Source organism: Calcarisporiella thermophila (assembly GCF_041956535.1).
Source record: "Calcarisporiella thermophila strain CBS 279.70 unplaced genomic scaffold VTP21scaffold_5, whole genome shotgun sequence".
Taxonomy (NCBI): Eukaryota; Fungi; Calcarisporiellomycota; class Calcarisporiellomycetes; order Calcarisporiellales; family Calcarisporiellaceae; genus Calcarisporiella; species Calcarisporiella thermophila.
In genome coordinates this window covers 993,427-1,015,697 of record NW_027192195.1, presented here as the reverse complement: position 1 = coordinate 1,015,697, position 22,271 = coordinate 993,427, and the positions used below count along the sequence as shown (strand labels likewise).

The following is a 22,271-nucleotide window of genomic DNA, read 5'->3' as shown; positions in this document are numbered from 1 at the left end:
TCTTCAACGGAAGAAAAAGGACAAAGAGTATATATGATACATGGTGCAACACATCTATAAAATGATCTCTCGATGATTTTTTTTTGATCATTTTGCTGATATAATATTCATTTTAACCGCGAATATGAGTCATGAATTCTTCGCGAGTTCGAGGATCTGTCCTAAACACGCCCATCATGCAGCTGGTGATGGTGGTGCTGCCCGGTTTCTGAACGCCGCGCATGACCATGCACAAGTGCCTGCGTAAATATACCAAATAAGACTATGGCTCGAAGGAGAGAAAGGATAGGTGGGATGAAACGAAATACTTACGAGGCCTCCATCACAACGGCAACACCTTGAGGTTTTAGTACTTCCATCAACGAGGTTGCAATTTGTTTTGTCATGCGCTCTTGCACTTGCAATCTCCTACTGAACATTTCCGCAATTCGGGCAAGCTTACTTAGTCCAACCACTTTTCTATTTGGAATGTATCCAATATGCACACGCCCAGTGAATGGAACCATATGATGCTCACAGAGGGAAAACACCTCTACATTGCGCACAATGACCATCTCATCGTGGTCTTCGTCAAATACCGCACTATTCAGGACCTGGGTGAGGTTCTGCTCGTAGCCCCGAGAGAAAAACAAAAGGGCCTCGGCATATCGTTCAGGGGTCTTGAGGAGACCCTCCCGCTCTGGATCTTCACCAAGGCAAGTGAGAATGGTGCGCACAGCGTCTGCAATTTTGCGGGTGCGTTCAGCACGCTGTTCCGGGGATTCCTCCAAGCGCTCTCTCGTTCCGACGCCTTATCAATAAAGAAGGTTAACGTCATACTCATGCTTATTAATAGGTGGGGGCTAGAGGCTTACTTGGCCAACTAAGGCCGTCCAGGTCAATGGGAGAATCCACGCGGGAGAAGGGAGAGGAGCATCTTGAGTCTAATTGTCGTTTGACCAACATTTGATGGCCATGGTCTGTTTCTTTGACGCTTTCCTTGTTAATAGGTTCCATAGTCATTGCCGAGGATAAGATTTATGTTGGAGGAATAAATTAGTGTGAGAAAAATAGCAATATGTCGAAGGGTTGAGGCAAATAAGAGGGAAAAAAAAGTATAAGAGATATTATGATTCTATGTTGAAAAATTTTCCAAGGTAAACATGCAATTGGACCGCCCTCCTGTAATTTCTCACGTTCAAATATGACGTGTTAATTTTAATATTATTAATGTTGCCATGTATATGTTTCACCAAGAGGTAAATTGATAAGAAAAGAAGGTTGGGGTGAGCCGGAAAAACTAAGGGAAAGAGATGGCATGAGGAGTCGCTGGCCTAGCTCCGAAGGGAAAGAAACCAGGAAATGATAGGTTGGAGGGCCCTGATATACTTCATCTGTGTCCAAGGACAGCATCCTTTTAAATGGTATTGGAACGAGTCGAAATTTGGAAATTATGATTTCCATAGATTGGCAATTCTATAGACCATTTTTGATCTATCTTATCGAAGTGGTATCAGATTGTTTTTGCCTTTGACGAATAAAATATTAATGGTGCATAGCGTTATGGCTTAACGTCCTCGATTCGACGGGAGCCACTCAAGATGTATATGCAAAAAATAAACAGATTGCGCGCCTGCTTTGCTTCAATACCTCGGCTCATGTCCGCTAACCCACGTAGAGCCCCTCACCACTAGTCGCACGGGTGGCTTGAATATACTCATGCCGCCAGCACTATGAATGAATGATGGTCTAATTTGTCGGTGATTTCCGTGGAATTCATTGCATTCGGTACTACCTGTTTATTTGCAAATACGGGAAGGAGAGCATCTCGCCATTCACTCTGATTCAGAATACGCAATAGCTCTTCACGCGCCTCGCCAATACGTTACCGATCATTTGAATCCAACACCATGATAATGCTTTAGATATTTTGGAAATAATGGGTCCAGAGTGGGCGAATTTTTTCCTGGCCCCCTACATCTCAGATTATAAAGGAAAGATATTCAACAGCTTCGAAATTGAAGCCTGATAATCAGAACACCAAGAGGTAATATTCAATTCAACGTCTGGCCTTTAAAATAAGAGGCTGGTTAACTTGTCGAGGGATAATAGACACAATCTCTCCATGATTAAGTTTGTAAAGAATGGTAGTCTTGCCAGCGGCATCAAGGCCCACCTGAAAAAAAAAAGCAGTCGTAACTATTAATGGCTATCTGAGGATATCCAAATTATCGGTACCGTAGGATAACACTTTCCATATTCTCATTTCTCGGTTTCCAACGAGATAACATGAGTATCGAGATCGCGAGCCCCCTCACAGCCATCTACCCTCCTTTATCCTGTAGAATGCTGGTTAGAAAAACGAAAGTAAACACCCAGACGCGTAAATGAATCTTTCTAGAGATGGTAGGATTGGCAGAGAAACTAAGGTTCTTCAGACAAACCTAAAGATGTTTAGGTACATTATATGAGGATACTCTGACTAATGTCATTTGAACAAATCCCCATGCAAGTAGAAATACTTCACAGAGGAAAAGTTTGCCCAGTCTAAACAGGAATTTATGTTTTAGCACAAAGGATAATAATAAAAAGTGTGAAAATAGAAAAAAAAAGATTTGATAGCATAAAGCGAAAGAAAAGTCCGAGTGGGAGGGTGGATCATAAAATAAAACGAGAAAGGAGGAACGATAGCATCTCTCCCATGCCCTCATTTATAAAATGAAAACCATTTTGACTTGCTGAATCGATGGGCAGCTTAGATCTGGTTTCGCATCTCCTCCAGCCGGCGCACGATGAACAGGCTTGTGTCGAGGAAGCGCTCAACGCAGTTGGTCAGGCAAGTCTCGTCATTCCTTTCTAGGCGATTTCCAACCTACGATATCCCCAAGTTAAATTAGCCAAGCAAGAGAGAGCGAAAATGATTCCATTCTGAAATTTACTTTAGTGATGCACTTGTCCCAGCACATGTCGGTAAAAGTGTGAATCGAGTTTTGGAGACGAAGTTTTGCATTTTCGTTCTCGAGGAATTTGGCGAGTTCACGCTGAGATTGCTCGTCGAGCTCACTGCCTGCCGACATTGTATTTTAATTTTCTTGAAAAACAAAGGGAAAACAAAATTCGAGGGCACCTTGTTGATGGTAGCGAGAAGAGGTGATGACGTATCGAATGAAAGTCACTCCGATTTTGACCGCAAGTCATTTTCGGAACCACCTTTGAATGACCTGACTCCACTTTCCAGACTCTCCCTATTCCTGATCGCTTTCGTTACTCATGCTCCGATCTCTGTTATACCGTTCGGGATGCCACGCATGTGGCCGCACTTTTGTTAGAATGCCACAACGTATAGCCGCTCCTCCTTCTACCTCCTCTTCATCCAACTTTTATTCACCCCTCCGATTACCATCTACCTTTACCTCTCGATTATATGCAACATCGATCAAGAGACCTCAGATCGATGAGAGTGGAAAAGTAATGACACTCGACATCACCGATCGGGCTGCTCAGGTACATTTTCTATTCTTTGATTCGAGATTTCGAGCAATCGATTTCTTTCCCGATTTTCCGTGTTAACTTGACATTGTTGATCTTCCATTTTTTATAATCATTTTCACCTGATGCTTCTCTTGCTAACTCTGTCATTGCTCGACTCTAGCGGCTTTTGGATATCAACAAAAAAGAAAATACAACCAATCAAATGCTACGGGTCCTTGTCGAATCGGGAGGATGTCATGGATTTCAAGTGCGGTTCGAGCTCTCGGATCAGGTGGAAGACCAGGATGCGTAAATATCTTAGTGAAGGATGAGGTCTTGTAGAGGAGATGTACTAACTCCGCTCTTCCGCTCTAGGGTCTTTGAGAATAATGGTGCACGCGTCATAGTGGATGAAATGTCTCTCTCTCTCATTAATGGTTCTAAAATAGATTTCACGCAAGAGCTGATCGGGTCACAGTTCCAACTCGTTGAAAACCCAAATGCAACTCAAGGATGCGGCTGTGGCGTCAGTTTTGATATAAAAATATAGTAACTGAGATTCTATTTTACCAACCTATTTATTGTGCTCTTTTCTATTTCGACCCGTTCAATGGATACACTGTATAAACTGGAATAAACACGCCATCTTCTTTTACTCGATCGTCCCCCTATCTTTGTTTGTCTCGAATGTGATCCCCATGGTCATCTTGAAGACCTTGTCGGTTAATAATGACGTCAGCAATACGGGGAATAACTTTGAAAATTCGCGAGCTTTACCTGTCGATCTCCTTCACATCTAGATTAAAGCCCAAGATGACAAGAGCAACAGAAGCGCTCACGTTTTTTGGCACTGTTTTTGTTGTTTATTTTGCACTTGTCTTCAATATCATCCCACACCCAAAACTAATTCATGATGAAATTTTACCATATGTAAGTAGAACTAAACTAGAATTCCTCACTGAACTATTCCAAGTGAAGGCTTCCAGTTTCCGTGAATCCGGTTATTTGGCCCTCCGCTCTCTTTTCTGATCGTGTGTTCTAATTTAATTACAATAGCTCCCTTGGTGGTCCCTAGTGACATTTGGCGCGTACTCCCTTGGAACGCTCGGTCTTCATGTTATGACATTTAGCGACTGTCCCGAGGCTTACCAAGAGCTTATGGAGGTGAATAGAAATGCGTTTATTCAAATACTCGCCTCGGGCTATTTTTAAAACTGAACATGAACCCTATTAATGAATCCACAGGAAATTCGTGCCGCGAAAGATGATCTACGCGTCCACGGAGTGAGCGTCAATTAAACCACCCGAAAAAAAAAATTGTCATGTTTAATACTTCCGCGCTGTGTTGCTTATTGATTAGAAATACAATATTTTAGCATTCTCTTGATGATTTATATATGAAAATGGATGTTGATCCTATTCATGATCTAGTTGAACTACCCAACAGGGAAGAGCCCCGGATTAATCTGATATATTTCTGAAATCTCTCATATCGATCCATAGTGCATCTCTGTTTTATTGAGCACTTCATGTTTTTTTTGATTAGACGCAGCGTTGCATTTGGAACAGTAAAAGCTGATGACTCCCATGGTAGACACACCTAACATACTCTTCGTAGGCGCCCTCTATGTAAAAGTGGAATTATGGCCTGACATCTCGCTGCGACTCACGCTTTTCCATTAGATGGACGTGATTCTTCATACACCCTTTTTCCCGGCAGAAGATACCAAATTGGCAGCCACCCATCGTGAAGAACGAATAGGTGGCAATGTCGTTAATACACTGTTCGTGCTTTCGCAATTCAAGAATATTTCGGGCTGGTTAATGGTGGCGCTGGGACGTAAGGATGTTTGCAGGTAAACTTATTTTCTTATGCCTCTCAATACGGACCAATGCAGTTCGTAATTCTGGTTCTATTGCTGGCATCCATATGAAGACGCGTGCTAGATACTTTCTCGCAGCATGGGATCAACACCTCAGCCATCCTGTTTCACGAGGAGCATCCCTCGATCCCCTCCTCGTACATCATTCACAGCGGCGCAACCGGCTCGCGGACCATCGTCAACTATAATGACGTGCCAAACCTGACGTTTGAGGAAATGAGATCACAATATCTAGATACTGGGACACCTTTCCAATGGATTCACTGTGAGGGGCGGAACTGTGAGGAGACTGCAAAGTTCTTACGGTGGGTAGATGATCGGAGAAGAGAGGGGGGAGAGATGCCTGCCGTCATCAGCGTGGAATGCGAGAAACCGGGCCGCGAGGGAATCCACGGAATGCTCGAGCTGGTAACCGAATGACCCTTGTATCCCGTACCTCACCGCTGTTCTGGCTCACTCCTATTCCCCCTTGCACCCTCCGCCAAATAGGCAGACGTGGTGTTTTTCTCGAAGATATACGCGCAGTCGCTCGGTTTTTCCAACGCAGCAGACTTTCTCAGATCGGCGGCATCCAGGCTAAAGCCAGGGTAGGTTGTGCGATTCATCGTGTTGACTTGCTACTTCACGTGCGGTTGTGTTCAACTTCTAGCTGTATCGCCTTCTGCACTTGGGGCGCAGACGGCGCCACCGCCATTCACCACGCCCAAATCACGCACGTCCCAGCCCAAAAGGTGCCGCAGGCGGTGGATTCGATCGGGGCAGGCGATACCTTTACTGCGGGCATCATCCTGGGCATGACACAGGGTTTGGGGGTGCTAAAGTCGCTGGAGTTTGCCTGCGCGCTGGCGGGAAAGAAGGTGGCTCAGCGCGGGTTCGAGGGGTTGCTTGAGGGGGATGGCCAGCTGCTCTCGCTGCTGAGTCGGCCGCCTATAGACTAGCTATCCGCAATGCACTCCACTGTATGTATTCTTTATATCTTAAATAATAAACAAAGGCAAACGAAGCCCGCAGAGGCAATGCGCAATCTTTCCTACAACAAAAAAGCAGATTGAAGAGAGCAGCAATGGGTCTTCGCAGACAACCTGCTGAAGGCAGGCTGCGAGGAAGCATTCCGGCCGGACCTGAGGGTGGGATTGCAAGGGGGGCACCGGAGCCCCTTGTGCAGGTGTCTGGGTTGCTCTTGTGGCCGGCCAAACATAGCTGTGCGCGGGCAAGTCGTTTTCCAGCACATCTGGTGTATCGCCATTTCCCCGCGGCCCGCTGTGCGCAATTTATTTGATTCGAGCAATCGGCACAATGCTTGTACGTTACGCACCTCATCGTGGGCTTTTCCCTTTTGTTTGCCTCGTATTCCTTCGCGGTGGCTAGGGAGGATGAAATTGTTCATGCTGCTAATAAATAAATGCTAACGTGCCGCCCGCCAAAATGCCGGTGAGATTCTAAATTGATTTCCCTTCCATGACTGCGTCAAGCATGAGCCCTTTTTTTATTTCCCGCGTGTCAAACACTGCATGAGCGTCAAGCCGCCGCCGACCGCCGGCGGCCAAGAGGGGGCCGAGGGCGATGGCGACGCCTGCAGAGGGCTGGGAGACGGCCGTGGGGCGGTGAATGGGGGCTCGAGGGTTTGTTTTCTTCTTGTGTTCTTGTGCCGTCTCTGTCTGAGAAGGCTAAAGAAGGTTGGAGCAATAATGAGTGGCCAATGATGCATCCGGATTGGGCGATCTCTCTGCTAATTCCAGCAGAAATATTTTAGGCTACTGAGCTCTTTATCCTTATTTCCCTTTATTTCAGCGCCCGTTGTTCAGCTGCTCTCCCTTGTCTCCCGTCTCCTCCAGCCCGCCTTCTCCCCCCGTTATATGGATCCTCTTTTGCTTAGCCTGGCTCTCCTGCTTTCTTAGTCTCTTGGCCTCTCTTCTCTTCTGCAGCTCTCCCGCCGCTTCCCCCTCCCAATCGCCACTTTCTTATCCATACCAATCAATCAACCCCTAATGGAGGCCGTTGTGTCGTCGCCATGCTCACTGCGCACTCCATTCAACGCCGACTACTTCCTGTCCACTGCCTCTCAATTTCTCCCCACCGTCGACGAGGAGCCGGAGGATTATTTCTCGTTTCCTCCGCCCCCTCTAGCATCGTCCACCGCCGCCGAAGACCCCCCCTCCTCTCCGCTCTCATATCCTCTTGCGCTGCGCGGAAAAAAGAGGTGTAGCGAGGATGATATCTTTGCTCCGAGACACAGATTCTTTACCAGGTTTGTGTGAATCACTCATTTTCAACTGTCTTGAATGTATTCCTGAAGGAGCTGGATGGGCTTAGGGATTTGAATGCACAGTGGAAAACCTGGTCTTGGCTTGAAAACGAAATAGACAACTGCCAAGAGCTCCAGGCGCCCGGAGAAGCGGAGACCGACGACCTTAAGTTAACGAGAGCGCATTCGTATGCGGGGCCTGACATTGATCCAGTGGAGAAACTGGTTTGCCGCCGAACACAAAGCCTTGTAGACTCTGACGAATTGATGGAATGCCAAGTGCTGCCTTGTAGCAGTGTCAAGCACGATGCCATTAAGCGGATAGCTCCCGAAACAGTACGTATTTTTTTGGTCTAGTGTTTAGGCTGAACCCGAGGATTGCTAACGGCTCTTATTGGGGGGGTGGGTAGTTGGTCAAGTTGCTGAAAGGCGAGTATGCATCGAAATACGATACCCATCTCGTCGTGGACTGCCGTTTCCCGTACGAATACATGGGCGGCCACATTCAAGGCGCCGTCAACTTCAACACCCGCGACGAGCTGGAGGAATTGCTTCGAACCTCGTCCTCGAATCGCACCCTGCTCGTATTTCACTGCGAGTTCTCCGTGCACCGAGCCCCAAGGATGGCCCTTTATTTGCGCAATTTGGATAGGAAGCTCAATTCCACCCGATACCCATTGCTGAACTGCCCTGAGGTGTACATCCTCGCGGGGGGATATTCCGAGTTTTACGCGAGATTCCCTGAGCTGTGCAGCGGCGGATACGTCGAGATGGGGTTTGGCGAAGAGTGCACCCATCGAATGCGGCAATTTTCGCGAGAGTTCCTGACTCGGTCGCGGTCCTTTACTGAGGGCGTGAGGCATATTGCAAGAAGCAGGAGTAGAAAGGAAAAACACTTTGAGAAAAGCGAGAGTCCTAGTTCGTTAGAGATGCTTCAGCGTTATTCGGTGGACGTCGAGGCGGCAGGACCGCGCGAAAAAGCATGATACACGTATTGCATCTATTCCTCGGCCGGGGCCTATTGGACTCATTCATCCTAGCATCGATTACCTTATTTCTTTCGGTTATGTTAGAGGAATTTAATGGAACATTTTTTTATTCTATTCTTATAATTATTCTTTTCTTTACTTTTCGTTTTAGTAGTTTTCTTATTGCATTAATCTTCATGGGACACTTACATTCTCCACGACTTGCTATTTCCCCCTCCCCCCCACTTCATCAATAGAGAACCTCCTAATTATCATTCTTCATTTTCATTTCGGATATTTGAATACGGGTGAGGGATAAATTTCAGGTGGCTTAGGACTCCATTTTCAAAGGAAGAGAGGGAGGAAAAAAAAAAGATAAAAGAGGGGAGATTATTATTTTAATTCTATACATCATTGCTTATATATTGGATCAGAACAGCCGCCTTATATCCTTAGTTTTACTAACCTATTTAGAACTACCATTAGTTTAAGCTTTTTTTATTTTCTTTTTCTTGTTGAATCGATTTTATTTTTTCGATAATCCGCTCTTCATTACAAGCAATGGATCCCGACATACGCGAAGAACTTTCATACGAGGACCCTGCGTCCGTCCGTGAACTTCTCCTCGATAATCTAAAAGTTCCTCAAATAAGTATTCTCAAGGATGCATCCCTCGATTCCTTCATTAATCTCGCGCAGCTCTCCTTGAATTCCGTCAATTGCCATTCCTTGGAAGGATTTCCACACCTTCCTCGACTAAGGCGGGTGAGTTTCCACGTCTAAAACCATCCCATTTCTTTTTCACAATGCTAACTTTTTGAACATGACCACGATCCTGATAGTTATCCCTTGCAGATAATAAAATAGCGGCTGGATTAGAGGCGCTTGCTAACGCTAACCTCTTCAGCCTAAAACATCTGGATCTGAGTAATAATAGAATAAGCGATGTGGCAGTTCTCGCTCCTCTGGTAACATCCACCTTATTATCTTATTTTTGATGGCCTTTCCATTTACTAATCTATTACATTTCAATGGATAGAAACGGCTTCCTAATTTACGGCATCTTAGCCTCATAGAGTGCGATGTTACAAGAACTCCCTCTTATCGAGATGCAGTTTTCGCAATGCTCCCTCAATTATCAACCCTGGACGAACAGGATCGAAACGGAAATGAAGTTAACTCTGAGGATGAGAGTGATGAAGAAGAAGAAGAAGAAGAGGAGGAGGAGGAGGAGGAGGAGGTAGAGGAAGAAGAGGAGGAGGATGAAGAAGAGGAGGCGGAAGAAGATGAGGAGGATGAGGAAGAGGAAGCAGAGGTAGAAGAAGATGAGGGGAGATTAAATGGTCATATTGGTAAATAGATATCAGGCTAATTTGATATTGAACACGAATCACATTTTTATACTGTATCTAGGATACCAAGGTCAGGTAAGCTACAACGGGGAGGATGAGGATGGAGAGGAAGAAGAGGAGGGAGAAGAAGAGGAGGTATCTATACAAGCGGGAGAAAGTGAAGTAGAGGAAGAAGAGGAGGAGGAGGAAGAGGAAGAAGAGGGTGAGGAAGGAATGACTATGGAAGGAGAGGAGGAGGATGAGGAGGAAGAGGAAGAAGGCGATGAAGATGACCGTGTAACAGAGGAGGATGAGGATGAGGAGAATGAAGAGAACGAAGAGTATAACGAAGAGGATCTCCATCCTCAACATGGCACAAAAGGATTACCACGTACAGTACTCTCCGTACAAAATGTGGTGGGAGAGCATTTAGCATATGGAGGTGGTGAGGAGGAAGAGGAGGCGGAGGAGGAGGAGGAGGAAGGTGAAGATGCGGGGGAGGATGTTGGCCTCGAATATCTATTAAAACAACCCAATGTAAATATACGCCTGCCTTTATCATCTTCGTCCTCTCCAGCTTATTAATGAATTCTTCTAGGAAATGTTCGATGACAATGACGACGAATACGAGCCCTATCTGAATGCAGATGACTACGAGGAGGAGGACAGAGAGGATCTTGACGAGGAGGCCGATGAGCAAGATCGAATGCATTCCTTTGACTCTCCCGCATCCAAGCGAAAAAGGGCTGGTATCAGCGAAGGAGATCTAGAAGAGGCTGCATCCAAGATGCCTCGTCGGGATTGAAGCTGAGAATCATCATGTTAACTTGTATTCAATTTCTTTTTATTTTGCGGCATTTTTATTTTTGGGATTTTCTGTTGCCATGATGTTGATAGTTTTTTTTTTCTTGGTTCATTTTTCTTCTTTGTTTTAATATATTGATTTTTAAAATAACAGTGATTGTTTAGAAAATGGCATTCTAAATCATTCTATTTTTTGTTTTTCACTTTGAGTAGAAAAGGACACATGTTCTTCATTAAAGCGGGAGGAAGGTATATGTACAAGGCCGAAAAGAATAAACGACCGCGACACTCCATAAAAAAACTTACACGACACAAAACAACGCAAAAGATTCAAGGGCAATAATGTCACTCTACTCTTTTCTTTAAACAGGGGCGATTAAATCAGCGCCCTCCTGCGTTGGTCTGGCTCATTTGCTGCATTTTCTCGCCGACTTTGATGTTGGCAGCAAAGAATTTGGCAACACATCGGTCTACACACACCGACTCGCCTTTGTTTAGTTCGGCCTCGTGGTACTTGGGCGGAATGCATTTCTTGAAGCACGAGTCGACGATACTGAGGGAAGAAGTGAGACAATGAGCCACGGGGCACAGCGAGAAATAGATACGGCGAGGGGGGAAGCCAACTTACCGATTGAACAGATCCGTGATCATTTCGAGCTCCTGCTCAGCAGCCATAAGATTGGCCTGGTTAACTTGTTGCTGCTGGTTTGCACCGCCGAATGGATTTCCGAACAAAGACATGGTAAATTATTCCTACACGAAGAAAATGAGATCGAGGGAGATCAAGGGAATTTCTATCTGTTTACTTAGTTGAAACGCGAGAAACCTAATCTAAACCTAACCCAATCAGAGGGCGCGGCTCACTGGGGAGGGAGAAAATAGCAGGTCCTGGTGCGACAGTAGCGGTTCCTCCTGTTTTTTCTTCTCCACATCGTACTCTTTCTCAAGAAGAAGGATTTAGGATTATGTGAGTAGGCTATGCATGCTTTAGAGGATGGATGGATGAATGGATGAGTGGACGACCTTGGGGAAATGGAATGAAATCGGATGAAAACCAGAACAATCAAGGCTAATCTCCATTGTCTTATAATCCATAGCAAATGGCTGATACTGCACCGGCCGATAGTCGTGGACGTGGTGGCTTTGGACGTGGACGTGGTCGCGGTCGTGGCCGTGGTGGGCGGGGCCGTGGACGTCGAGATGACGACAAGGGTGAATGGTAATATTCGAAAGCGAGCCGGATCTAACAAAGGATTGCGATCTGAACCGCTTGATCTTTCTGTAGGGTTCCCGTTACCAAGCTCGGTCGCCTCGTCAAAGATGGCAAGATCAAATCGATGGAACAAATCTATCTCTTCTCTCTCCCCATCAAGGAATACCAAATCGTCGATTACTTCCTTCCTAAACTCAAGGATGAGGTTATGAAGATTATGCCTGTCCAGAAGCAGACTCGTGCAGGTCAGCGTACGCGCTTCAAGGCTTTCGTTGTGATTGGCGACTTTGACGGACATGTCGGCCTTGGAGTCAAGTGCTCTAAAGAAGTGGCCACCGCTATTCGTGGTGCCATCATCCTTGCCAAGCTGAGCGTCATTCCCGTGCGCCGTGGCTACTGGGGCTCGAAGCTCGGTGAGCCGCATACCGTGCCCGCCAAGGTCACCGGTAAGTGCGGGTCGGTCATCTGCCGACTGGTGCCTGCTCCCCGCGGCACGGGCATCGTTGCTGCTCCAACCCCCAAGAAGTTGCTTCAGCTTGCTGGTATCTCCGACTGCTACACCACTTCTCGTGGCTCCACTCGCACCATGGGCAATTTCGTCAAGGCTACCTTTGCCGCCATTGGAAACACCTATGGGTTCCTCACCCCCGACCTCTGGAAGGAAACCGCGTTTTCCAATGCTCCCTTCCAGGAGTTCTCGGACTTCCTGGCGTCGAAGCACCGCAAATAAGGGCAAAGAGTGGTTGTGTCTTCATGTTTTCACTCCATGCGCACTATTTCTTTAAAATAAACGTTTCCAATCTAAGCCGAAAAGACTACTAAATGATTTCCATGTAAACTGGAGCCGTGCTCCTGTGGCTGAGCTTGATTTCATGCAGTCTGTTCAACGCGTGAATTTATCCCCTCGACCGTTTTTGAATCTCAACGAAGAATTGAAAACAAGGGGAAAGCCCAAAATACATCAATAATATATTCATCCATATAATTGTAAATTTCATATTGTGTCCAGCTGTTATATATTGCCAGTCAGATTGTCATAAGATGTTCGTCCAACATGGGGAAGAGGATGAGGAAATCGAATTGCGAGATGTTATTGATCAGGGTCCCATGTTCGATTTTGAGATCCCACTGGAACTGCCCGATCTTGTGCCGGAAGATAAAGGAGAGGAGTTTTTCTCAAGAAAGGTTAGTGTTATTCTCATGATGGCTTCACTTTATGGCTTCTGATTAAAGATGCTTACTAGATGGATCGTCTCAAAGCTCTTCACATGCACTCGCCAAACAACCCCCCCAAGTCCCAGGTTGTATACTCGCCGCGCACACGCCGTCTTTCGAATCTCCTAACAAGTGACACAGATGAGTGGGATTGTGGCTCAAGTGACAGTGATTCTCCAATACTGGAGGATGCCGAAGAGGATGTGGATGCGTTTTGGAATAGCGCAACGACCAGTTTTGAGAGGGTAATGGAACATCCGTTTTTATTGTTTGGAAGGGGTGAAATTAATCCGCTGAATTCATTCAATTTAGATGATTAAAATGAGGGACGATTCTGATACTTTTCTGCCATTTATTCCTATAAGAGGTATTTTCTATTGTATGTCTCTATTTCGAAATTCCATAATAATTGTTCTCCCACTTCGCAGACAATGCTAGGAAGGAAGTGAGATTCGATAAAGAACAGCCTATTTTGGATGGTTTGGAAACTAACCCAAAGTCGAACGCTCAGGATGTATATCCGACCGCAAAACCATCTGCGGCGGAAAAGCAACCATTGACCGTTCGAAAGGAGTTGAAGTTTACGAAAAGGTTACCTAGTGCTCTGCCTGATTCTTTACGAGCTCGATTCAACGGGTCCCAAGGTGACCATTCAACGCATAGCTCTAATATTTCTGGAAAAGGCATCATGGAATCAGCCTCCACGCCAGCTAAGAAAAATTCCACTTTCGATAATAACCATTCCCCTCGACCCGCACCTTTCCCTCGATCTTCAATGCCCAATCTGCGAAGTTCCTCATTGCCTCTTCGCCAGCCATCTCAAGCTGAACAGGCCCCTCGTTCAATGGCTCGTGCGAACCCGCCAGCTCCACTTAAGCAGCATGATCAGCCGTCCACTCCAATTAATCGAAGGTCCTCTGTTCTACACAGATCAGCTACGATTTCTCAACTGGCCCCTCCCACCCCCCTTTCCCCATTTTCCTATTCATCGTCATCCCACTCAGCTGCAACCCATATAGGACGTCCCGCGGATACTTCTAAACGATACGGGATGGTTACACCCAGGCCACTTGCTAGTACCAGTAAAAACCCCATGTCGCCGACGCCCACTGGGCCTCCTGCCTCAAATATGAGTTCTCCCGCTGCCCCCGCTGCTCCAGCTCTCCGATCTCCAACCAATCTAACACCTAGTCAACGTTCCAGTCTTAACCGTCTGAGTACTCCAGCTATCTCAACTAGCACCCTTAAACCACCCACGCCTTGGAATAAACGGCTTTCGACGCCCACGAGTCTCGAACCACAGCTTATCAAGCCGACCACTACAACGCTGACCACTCCGCGACGATATTCAGGGATCTCAATGAGTACCGGGGGGACCCCAATAGCCTCCAAGAAGTTCGAGTCTTTGGCAGGCTATTCCTCTTCAAAAAATACGCGTTTGTGAAATTCTACTATTTTCTACCTTTTTTGAATTTATATTTATTGTTCCTATTCACACGTTAACTTTCTTTGTATTTCATCTATATTAGCTTACTATATTTTATTGGCCACTCTTCGTTTTACTTGTTCTCAGTTCTTATTTTTGTTTTTCTTGTTGCTATACCCCTCGTGAATTATTATTTTTTTTATGTCCTGGTCTTCTGTAAAGCTTTTTCGCCATTTATCTCTATTCATCTCTACGCCTTCTGTTTATTTGTAATATAAGCTATGTATATGTTTTAAACGAGAGCCGACTTCGATTCGATTAGTTGCTGGGGAGCCCTCGGCTCCACAAAGCCATCCATTTTCAATGTAAACAACCAGTCACGAAAATAGTCACATAAATAACCAAAAGTAATAATTCATCCTTGTGAAGCGAAGTAACGCAAACAGCCTATATCCATAACATAATGGCAGAGCAGAAGCTGCTCGATTCTTCAGCAACCTTTTCATCACTAGATCTAGATTCTCGGCTAGTTCGGGCACTCGCGAAGCTCAACTTCACGCATCCAACCCTTGTGCAGGCGAAGGCCATCCCTCTAGCGCTTAGTGGTAAAGACATCCTTGCACGGGCAAGAACTGGCTCCGGTAAAACAGCAGCATATTGCCTGCCTATTATTCAAAAAGTTCTCCATAGTAAAGAGGTAGGTATTCTCCTTTTTACTCACTCCGATGTCCATTATTAACGATTCGCTTCGCTGCAATTCTTTTGTTCCGCTCGTGGGACAGGCATTGGATGTATCGGATCCAAAGCGCGCACGGATAAGATCGGTGATTCTCGTGCCCACCAGAGAATTGGCCGAGCAAGTAACACATCAAATAAAGGATCTGATTGCATACTGCGAGAAATTTGTGACCGTAGCAAATTTGGCTGGCAATGTGTCGTTAGTTATTCAAAAGTAAGTCCAGCCCTATAGAGACGGCGCTAATACCATTGTTCACTTTTTGAAATCCACCTTAGACAATTGTTGTCAGAGCTCCCAGATATTATTGTATCGACTCCAAGCAGGGTTCTTCAGCATCTCGAAGCCAAGGTTTGCTCTTATCCCTAATCACTTATACTTGCCTTTGGGATTTTGTGCTGACTGGCGGTTCCTCTTGGTTAGAACATCTCCCTCAAAGACTCTCTAGATACCTTAGTCATCGACGAGGCTGACCTCGTGCTTTCATATGGATATGACGAAGATGTCCGCAAGATGCTGACCCATCTTCCCAAGATATTCCAGAGTTTTTTGATGTCTGCCACCCTCACCAAGGACGTGGAAAATTTGAAACAACTCATTTTGAAAAAGCCAGCCATCCTTAAACTAGAAGAGGAGAAGGATGAGATCGACCTCTTATCTCAATATACCATCAAGTGAGCTGAAAAAGAACCTCCAACAGGAGAAGTCACGCATCGACTCACCATCCTTCTGTTTGCTTTCAATTCACTGTAGATGCTCCGAGTCCGACAAGTTCCTTTTACTCTATGTGATTCTGAAGCTCAAGCTCATCAAGGGCAAATCCATCATCTTCGTCAACGACATTGATCGATGCTACAAACTGAAGCTTTTCCTCGAGCAATTTTCTATCAAAAGCTGCGTATTGAACTCAGAGTTACCCCTTAACTCCAGGTAAGATCAATCGATATCCTACCAAGCATTAACAAGTGATTGAAGTCCTCGACTTCTCTTCAACCTAGATATCATATCGTCCAAGAATTCAATAAAGGCATCTACGACTATATCATTGCGACGGATGAGAGCAATTTGTCGGGAGAGCAGGATACCTCGGATGAAGAGTCTTCGAACGAGAGCGGGTCGGAAGAAGAAGAGGCTGGAGATGATGAGGCGGTGAAGGAGACTAAGAGTGAGAAAACTAAATCCCTCAAGCGGAAGAAACGGGCTCGCACACGCCAGGATCGAGAGTACGGCGTCTCTCGCGGAGTCGACTTCCAGGGTGCCGCTGCAGTCATTAACTTTGACTTTCCACTGTCTGCAAAAAGCTATACACATCGCGTGGGGCGCACAGCTCGCGCTGGGCAGCGTGGAATGAGTCTTAGCTTTGTGGTAACGAAGGATCTATCCGAAAAGGATCGCAATAAGAGTGTGAGGCGGGCGGAGAACAGAGACGAGGTGGTATTTAAGAGGGTCGAAAAACAGCAGAATGGTGAGTGGATGGTGAATTTTGTTTGAGTTCCCTCACGCCATAAACTAACCACTAATCCTTTGCGTTCGCAACTCTTGGGGCGAATCACTAGAACGAGGTGCGACCATAAAACCATATCTATTCGATATGCAGCAAATCGAGGGCTTTCGATATCGTGTAGAGGATGCCTTGCGCGCAGTGACCCGCATGTCCATCAAAGAAGCTCGAGTCAAGGAGCTGAAGAGCGAAATCCTCAATTCCGAGAAGCTTAAGGCTCATTTCGAGGACAAGCCGCGGGACTTTGAATTCCTGCGCCACGATCGTGCTCTCCATCCTGCGCGTGTCCAACCTCATATGAAGAATGTGCCGTCTTATTTAATGCCAAGAGTTGTTCCGGCTGCGTCGGCAAGTGGTGGTGAAGTCGGGGAAAGCGGTGGCCCGGTGGAGCAGGCAAGCAGCGGGAATGTGCCATTTAACAAAGCCACGGAGAACCGGTATCGCAAGCGACGGGTGCAACAACAAAAGAAGAATAAAGGGGCAAGAAAAAATGACCCTCTGAAAACCTTCAGCGCATCTTTTAGCGGGAATAGGTCCAAAAAACAGGTAAGGAATTTCCCAATCTTCTTGGTGGCAACTCATTCATATGTTTCGTTATTCTCTAGAAAACCGGAAAATAGGAGATGCCCTTTTACTTATGAGTATTTATATAATAAAATGTTTTTTCTTTATTATGCATTTTCTATTCGGAAAAAGCATCGGTAGTAAAATAGACCCAATCCCAATCATATTCCAATATGATAATGTAACTGAAGCAGGGCTTTATCATTCTCTTGCTACTTTTCTCCTCATAAGATTCATCCTGGGATCCCTTGCAGAAAAACTTTACTGGAAGTCTAGGCTTTACTCAGAAGGTTCAAAAGCTCAACCAGATTTTTAATTATATGTGGTTATGCTTAGTATTGAAAGTCCTTTGGTAAAAAGAAAAATCAACTACGATGCCGGCAATTCTCAAGACGGCTTTAATGAATTTTCCAAAGATCCTATGAGACAAATGGAGCCAAACGACACTGAGTTTCTAATTTGACTAAAACTATCGGAAATATCTCTTAAACCTTAAATATTTGCTGGCGTCATCAAAACAGTTTGAATTAATAGGTTCTTCCGCTTGTTCTTTTCTTTTCCTTGTTCTCTTTGGCCCACCATTATTTTATCATTTGCTAGAAAGCAGTTGAAAACATCGCATACACTCCTATATTCTTGAAAATAATAAATTTCTATCTGCAGGAAGTCATCTGAACCCACTTTTTTGTAATAAAATGGCTGATATGGACGTTGAAGCTCTCCTTGAAGCCCCTTTCAAGCAGTCCGCTAAGATGGTATGTGTGATTTTTCTCTGATTATGGGCCCTTGGACTGCATTCTTAGCAATCTACCTCCAATTTAGGATGCTGGACCAGTTACTGAGCAAATGAGTAGTCATTCGGGTGAGCAAAACGGACACAATGGGACGGTTGAGAAAAAGTAAAGCCTGTGGAATTAGCTTATTGGATAGTGGACTTTTTATTAATGTCGCATCTTTATTTTTTTAGATCAAAAGATGAACGTGATCGTGACTCTTCTCGTTCTCGCTCTTCAAGACACCGTTCCCGTTCCCGTTCAAGAACTCGTAGGTCTCACAGGTCTCGTTCGAGACACAGATCTCGCTCACGTCATCGGTCTAGGGATAGGTATAGACGTCGCCGGTCATCTCGAGACAGATACCGTCGGAGCCGCAGTCGCAGCCGTAGCCGCAGCAGATCTCGGCGACATCGTCACCGTGATGAATCAGATAGAGTGAGAGAACGGGAAAGAAGTCGTAGTCCCCCTCGAGAGGAAAGAAATAGAAGGTGAGCAGTTATCAACCGGTAGCCACCCGGGGTTTTCTTTTGGTATATTAATGAGGGATAACTTTTGGTTATGATACAGGTCTCGCAATAAGACTCGCACTCCTTCACCTCCACCAGAGGAACGTGAAAGACGCACAATCCTTGTGATGCAATTGGCCGCACGGCTAAAGGAGCATGAACTTATTGATTTCTTTGAAAGTGTAGGCAAGGTTCGCGATGCCCAAATCATCCATGATAGACACTCGCGTAGATCTAAGGGGTAAATGCTACCTACACTGTACTGGTGTTTACCTTTTTACTAACGGTTTCTTATTATTCTCCTCCCCTTCCTCTCGTGATTTTAGCGTCGGGTATGTTGAATTTTCTGAAGAATCCTCTGTTGCTAAAGCACTTCAAATGAATGGTCAAAAGCTACTGGGAGTGCCCATCATTATTCAACTTCCGGAAGCCGAGAAGAATCGTCAAGCAATGATGCATAACCCAGCCTACTAGTAAGTGGAGCTGCTTCCGATCAAACCGATCCATCTCTAACTTTCTTTTGTATATTTAGCGCCAAGAATGGTTCAGGTGGTATCCCACAAAGGCTTTTCGTTGGCTCGATTCATTATAGCCTTTCTGAAAATGACTTACGTGAGCTTTTTGAGCCTTTTGGCGAGCTAGATTTTGTCAATCTGCATAAAGATCCGATCACTGGCCAATCCAAGGGATACGCTTTTGTGCAGTTCGTATCATTCCTTGATCTTTCACCTTGCTGCCTCTCCTCTAATTATGTTTATTTTGTCTGAATAGGTACAAAGATAACAAACATGCTGCACAAGCTATGGAAGCAATGAATGGATTCGAAATAGGAGGAATGCAGGTATGTCTCTTCACCTTTGATACCCACCACACTAAGCACTTGAGTAACTGATTGTCTTTCTTAGTTGCGAATTGGGCTTGTATCTGAAAAATCAACTGATGCTGGCAGCAATGTCGAAGCAAATCTTGATGATGATCGCGAAGGAAGAGGCTTCAACTTGACAGCGCAATCACGAGTTGCTCTGATGCAAAAACTGGCGGCCAATCGGGGGGAAGACTTTGGAGTGCCAGCTCAGCAGAAGCCCCTGTCGCCCGTTCCTCCCCCCATTGCAAAACCAGCCTCTCCTGCTGTCGTTCCCATTGGGCCTACTCAATGTATTGTGATGAAAAACATGTATAACCCAGAAGAGTGAGTAGTCTTCTCGAGGTGTTGTATGCTTGTTACTAACTTCTCTTTCTTCTCTGGTAGGGAAACTGATCCTAACTGGGTGAAAGATCTAGAGGATGAAGTTAGATCAGAAGCAGGCAATTATGGTGTGGTATTGCATGTTCATATAGAGCAGGACGCAATGGTAATTATCTTTTCTGGTTTTTTTTTGGTGAAGTGCTTGAGCTCATTATCTTCTTTGATAATGTAGGGGCAAGTGTTTATTAAATACGACACCGCTACATCTGCACAGAAGGCCCTAAATGTCTTTAATGGGCGTTGGTTTGGCGGCAAACAGATCGCTGCCGACTTTGTTCCCCCGCCCATATATAATGCGAGATTCGGTCTTTGAAATTTCCACACACATCCGATGAAAGAGTAAATGTTGTGCTTGACTTCTATTCATTTTCGAGTCTCTTTATGTTCCCCCTTTGTCAATCCCCTTCCATTAAGCTCTTCTATTTGAGTCATAGTTATTTGGCGCAAACGGCCCACAAGCTGGCATTTCTCATTTTAATTTCTTTTCCTTTTTTATTGAGTGAAAGGTATATTCGCTAAGCATAGTGAATTGTTGATAGTAAAAAGAATTTCTCTCTATTTTAGATTCTGTTGTGCGAGGTGTTCTATACACTGACCCCCTCCTCCTCCAAAGTTGAGGGCAAGTTTGGTGAGGTTGACGTGCTCCTCTACTTAACTCTGTTTGAAATGAAGGTTATTAGGACAAAACCCGATTAGTCCTTGACGAGAACGAAATATATTGAATCCATACCTGACGTAAATTTGTTTCGGATCTACGCTCGTAATTTGAAAATTAGAACTGGGTCCCAGACTCTAATACATATTTTTAGGATCATTTTTCCCATTCTATCTGGTTCCTTGACCCATTCCCTAACTTCTTCTTTTATGGCTATTTGAACTTTATACTCTTGAAGGTGTTTATTTTTATTTTCTCGTCTCTAAAAATATCAGACAACCCCATGCACCATCCAATGTCAAAAATCATTGCCCTCTTAACATTCGCATTCCTCGCCGGCAGTGTCAATGCATATGAAAATGTGCCTGCCCTAGCGCAATTAGCAACGACCAGTGGCCCTGCTGCTGGCAGTACCGCCACTCCACAAACCCCCAATGCACCGGCAGGAGGAACCGCAAACTACCCCCCTCCTGACCAAGTTCCCCCCGTGAATTCGCCAGAGGTTCAGCAGTGGCTCAAGCTGGTCGATTTTTCTAAAGTTCCCAATTTGCCACGATCCAACAAGGGAGAATGTGCTACCTCGACCATAGATCCAAATGCATGCTGGTGGACGTGTCAAAAGTGCACACGGCCGGAGGATGTTGAGACGTGTCCCCAGAAAATGCAGTGGGGACTAACGTGAGTATATGCATTGTTACTAAAAGACTCCATGTGAGTTGCTCAATATGCTTCATTCGCTAGGTATGATGACGGCCCTTCGCAAAATTCCGTTCCTCTGCTCGACTATATGAAGCAAAACAATATCAAAGCAACCATGTTTGTAGTGGGATCGCGTGTTATCCAAAACCCAGACCTCCTAAGACGAGAATATGCCGACGGACATCATATCGCGTAACTATCTCATACTTAGCATTCAAGCTCACCCCTCCACACCCCAACTAATCTCTTCACTTCATAGCGTTCACACCTGGTCGCACAGCTCCATGACCTCCCTCTCCAACGAGGAGATTGTCGCCGAGATCAAGTGGACCGAGAAGGCGATCAAAGACGCAATAGGAGTGACTCCCATCTATTTCCGCCCACCATACGGAGACTACGATGATCGGGTGCGCGCAATCGTAAAACAGTTAGGATACAAGACGGTGATCTGGACCCAGGGTTTCGATACTCAGGTCGGAATTAGCCCATCCTGCTGCAATGCAGTTTAATTATACTAAAGATTTCTTTTTTTTATAGGACTGGCAAATTGCAAGCAATCAGATCACACCCGATCAAGCACTCAACAACTTCAAGCAATGGCTTCCTAAAATCCAGCAAATGAACACCGGCTTCATTGTCCTGGAACACGATCTCTACAGCCAAGCCGTAGACCTTGCGATCAACCATATTCTGCCCCTTGCTCAGCAGAACCAACTCAAAATGATGACGGTTCCTCAGTGCATCGGCGACAACGCCCCCTATCTAGAATTGAAAGGGAATAAGACGGGTGAAGCAGGCTCCCGTGCAGGAGTAGCAATGGGGCTACTTGCCGGGGTGGTTGGCTCGTTACTTCTGTAGACAATCGATGGGCGAGAAATACTCTTTCACTATATTTTTCGACGCGCAGATTAGGTGATCATTAGGGAATATATTGTCATATTTTGTTTGAATTCCCTATGTTTGTTTAGGTCTAGTTATAAGCTTAAGCACTTTGTGGCCTTTTTATTATTCCTTTATTTTTTCCCTTTTCCGAGCAGTGAAGGCTCCATGAAA

General features: G+C 45.4%; 13 protein-coding genes across 13 annotated transcripts; 10 read left to right on the top strand and 3 right to left on the bottom strand.

The window, feature by feature from the left end:
- Positions 1–112: 112 nt before the first annotated feature.
- VTP21DRAFT_9511 (uncharacterized protein) lies at positions 113–1,002 on the bottom strand (the record flags this gene model as incomplete). Its single annotated transcript, XM_069400476.1, has 3 exons — positions 113–239; positions 313–790; positions 855–1,002. 3 exons carry the CDS (start codon positions 1,000–1,002, stop codon positions 113–115), a joined length of 753 nt encoding a protein of 250 aa, XP_069254398.1.
- Positions 1,003–2,734: 1,732 nt separating this feature from the next.
- VTP21DRAFT_9510 (uncharacterized protein) lies at positions 2,735–3,056 on the bottom strand (the record flags this gene model as incomplete). The annotated part of the gene is made up of 2 exons (XM_069400475.1): positions 2,735–2,851; positions 2,919–3,056. 2 exons carry the CDS (start codon positions 3,054–3,056, stop codon positions 2,735–2,737), a joined length of 255 nt encoding a protein of 84 aa, XP_069254397.1.
- Positions 3,057–3,249: 193 nt separating this feature from the next.
- On the top strand, positions 3,250–4,000 carry VTP21DRAFT_9509 (uncharacterized protein; the record flags this gene model as incomplete). The annotated part of the gene is made up of 3 exons (XM_069400473.1): positions 3,250–3,483; positions 3,632–3,759; positions 3,826–4,000. The coding sequence occupies 3 exons, from the start codon at positions 3,250–3,252 to the stop codon at positions 3,998–4,000; spliced, it is 537 nt and encodes a 178-aa protein (XP_069254396.1).
- Positions 4,001–4,179: 179 nt separating this feature from the next.
- On the top strand, positions 4,180–4,749 carry VTP21DRAFT_9508 (uncharacterized protein; the record flags this gene model as incomplete). The annotated part of the gene is made up of 3 exons (XM_069400472.1): positions 4,180–4,380; positions 4,507–4,614; positions 4,696–4,749. The coding sequence occupies 3 exons, from the start codon at positions 4,180–4,182 to the stop codon at positions 4,747–4,749; spliced, it is 363 nt and encodes a 120-aa protein (XP_069254395.1).
- Positions 4,750–5,028: 279 nt separating this feature from the next.
- VTP21DRAFT_9507 (uncharacterized protein) lies at positions 5,029–6,271 on the top strand (the record flags this gene model as incomplete). The annotated part of the gene is made up of 5 exons (XM_069400471.1): positions 5,029–5,079; positions 5,134–5,306; positions 5,387–5,741; positions 5,823–5,920; positions 5,983–6,271. 5 exons carry the CDS (start codon positions 5,029–5,031, stop codon positions 6,269–6,271), a joined length of 966 nt encoding a protein of 321 aa, XP_069254394.1.
- Positions 6,272–7,321: 1,050 nt separating this feature from the next.
- Positions 7,322–8,564, top strand: VTP21DRAFT_9506 (uncharacterized protein; the record flags this gene model as incomplete). Its single annotated transcript, XM_069400470.1, has 3 exons — positions 7,322–7,581; positions 7,647–7,914; positions 7,989–8,564. 3 exons carry the CDS (start codon positions 7,322–7,324, stop codon positions 8,562–8,564), a joined length of 1,104 nt encoding a protein of 367 aa, XP_069254393.1.
- A 543-nt stretch (positions 8,565–9,107) lies between these two features.
- VTP21DRAFT_9505 (uncharacterized protein) lies at positions 9,108–10,682 on the top strand (the record flags this gene model as incomplete). Its single annotated transcript, XM_069400469.1, has 5 exons — positions 9,108–9,311; positions 9,389–9,514; positions 9,586–9,898; positions 9,960–10,414; positions 10,476–10,682. The coding sequence occupies 5 exons, from the start codon at positions 9,108–9,110 to the stop codon at positions 10,680–10,682; spliced, it is 1,305 nt and encodes a 434-aa protein (XP_069254392.1).
- Positions 10,683–11,062: 380 nt separating this feature from the next.
- On the bottom strand, positions 11,063–11,422 carry VTP21DRAFT_9504 (uncharacterized protein; the record flags this gene model as incomplete). Its single annotated transcript, XM_069400468.1, has 2 exons — positions 11,063–11,234; positions 11,310–11,422. 2 exons carry the CDS (start codon positions 11,420–11,422, stop codon positions 11,063–11,065), a joined length of 285 nt encoding a protein of 94 aa, XP_069254391.1.
- Positions 11,423–11,781: 359 nt separating this feature from the next.
- VTP21DRAFT_9503 (40S ribosomal protein uS5) lies at positions 11,782–12,624 on the top strand (the record flags this gene model as incomplete). The annotated part of the gene is made up of 2 exons (XM_069400467.1): positions 11,782–11,900; positions 11,967–12,624. 2 exons carry the CDS (start codon positions 11,782–11,784, stop codon positions 12,622–12,624), a joined length of 777 nt encoding a protein of 258 aa, XP_069254390.1.
- A 311-nt stretch (positions 12,625–12,935) lies between these two features.
- VTP21DRAFT_9502 (uncharacterized protein) lies at positions 12,936–14,553 on the top strand (the record flags this gene model as incomplete). The annotated part of the gene is made up of 4 exons (XM_069400466.1): positions 12,936–13,079; positions 13,139–13,354; positions 13,422–13,476; positions 13,538–14,553. 4 exons carry the CDS (start codon positions 12,936–12,938, stop codon positions 14,551–14,553), a joined length of 1,431 nt encoding a protein of 476 aa, XP_069254389.1.
- Positions 14,554–14,998: 445 nt separating this feature from the next.
- VTP21DRAFT_9501 (uncharacterized protein) lies at positions 14,999–17,392 on the top strand (the record flags this gene model as incomplete). Its single annotated transcript, XM_069400465.1, has 8 exons — positions 14,999–15,232; positions 15,318–15,487; positions 15,550–15,622; positions 15,695–15,945; positions 16,025–16,201; positions 16,270–16,736; positions 16,828–17,318; positions 17,378–17,392. 8 exons carry the CDS (start codon positions 14,999–15,001, stop codon positions 17,390–17,392), a joined length of 1,878 nt encoding a protein of 625 aa, XP_069254388.1.
- A 639-nt stretch (positions 17,393–18,031) lies between these two features.
- On the top strand, positions 18,032–20,177 carry VTP21DRAFT_9500 (uncharacterized protein; the record flags this gene model as incomplete). Its single annotated transcript, XM_069400464.1, has 10 exons — positions 18,032–18,091; positions 18,159–18,235; positions 18,304–18,600; positions 18,680–18,859; positions 18,945–19,091; positions 19,151–19,321; positions 19,390–19,459; positions 19,524–19,807; positions 19,868–19,970; positions 20,037–20,177. The coding sequence occupies 10 exons, from the start codon at positions 18,032–18,034 to the stop codon at positions 20,175–20,177; spliced, it is 1,530 nt and encodes a 509-aa protein (XP_069254387.1).
- Positions 20,178–20,802: 625 nt separating this feature from the next.
- Positions 20,803–22,076, top strand: VTP21DRAFT_9499 (uncharacterized protein; the record flags this gene model as incomplete). Its single annotated transcript, XM_069400461.1, has 4 exons — positions 20,803–21,197; positions 21,261–21,410; positions 21,478–21,691; positions 21,756–22,076. The coding sequence occupies 4 exons, from the start codon at positions 20,803–20,805 to the stop codon at positions 22,074–22,076; spliced, it is 1,080 nt and encodes a 359-aa protein (XP_069254386.1).
- Positions 22,077–22,271: the final 195 nt, after the last annotated feature.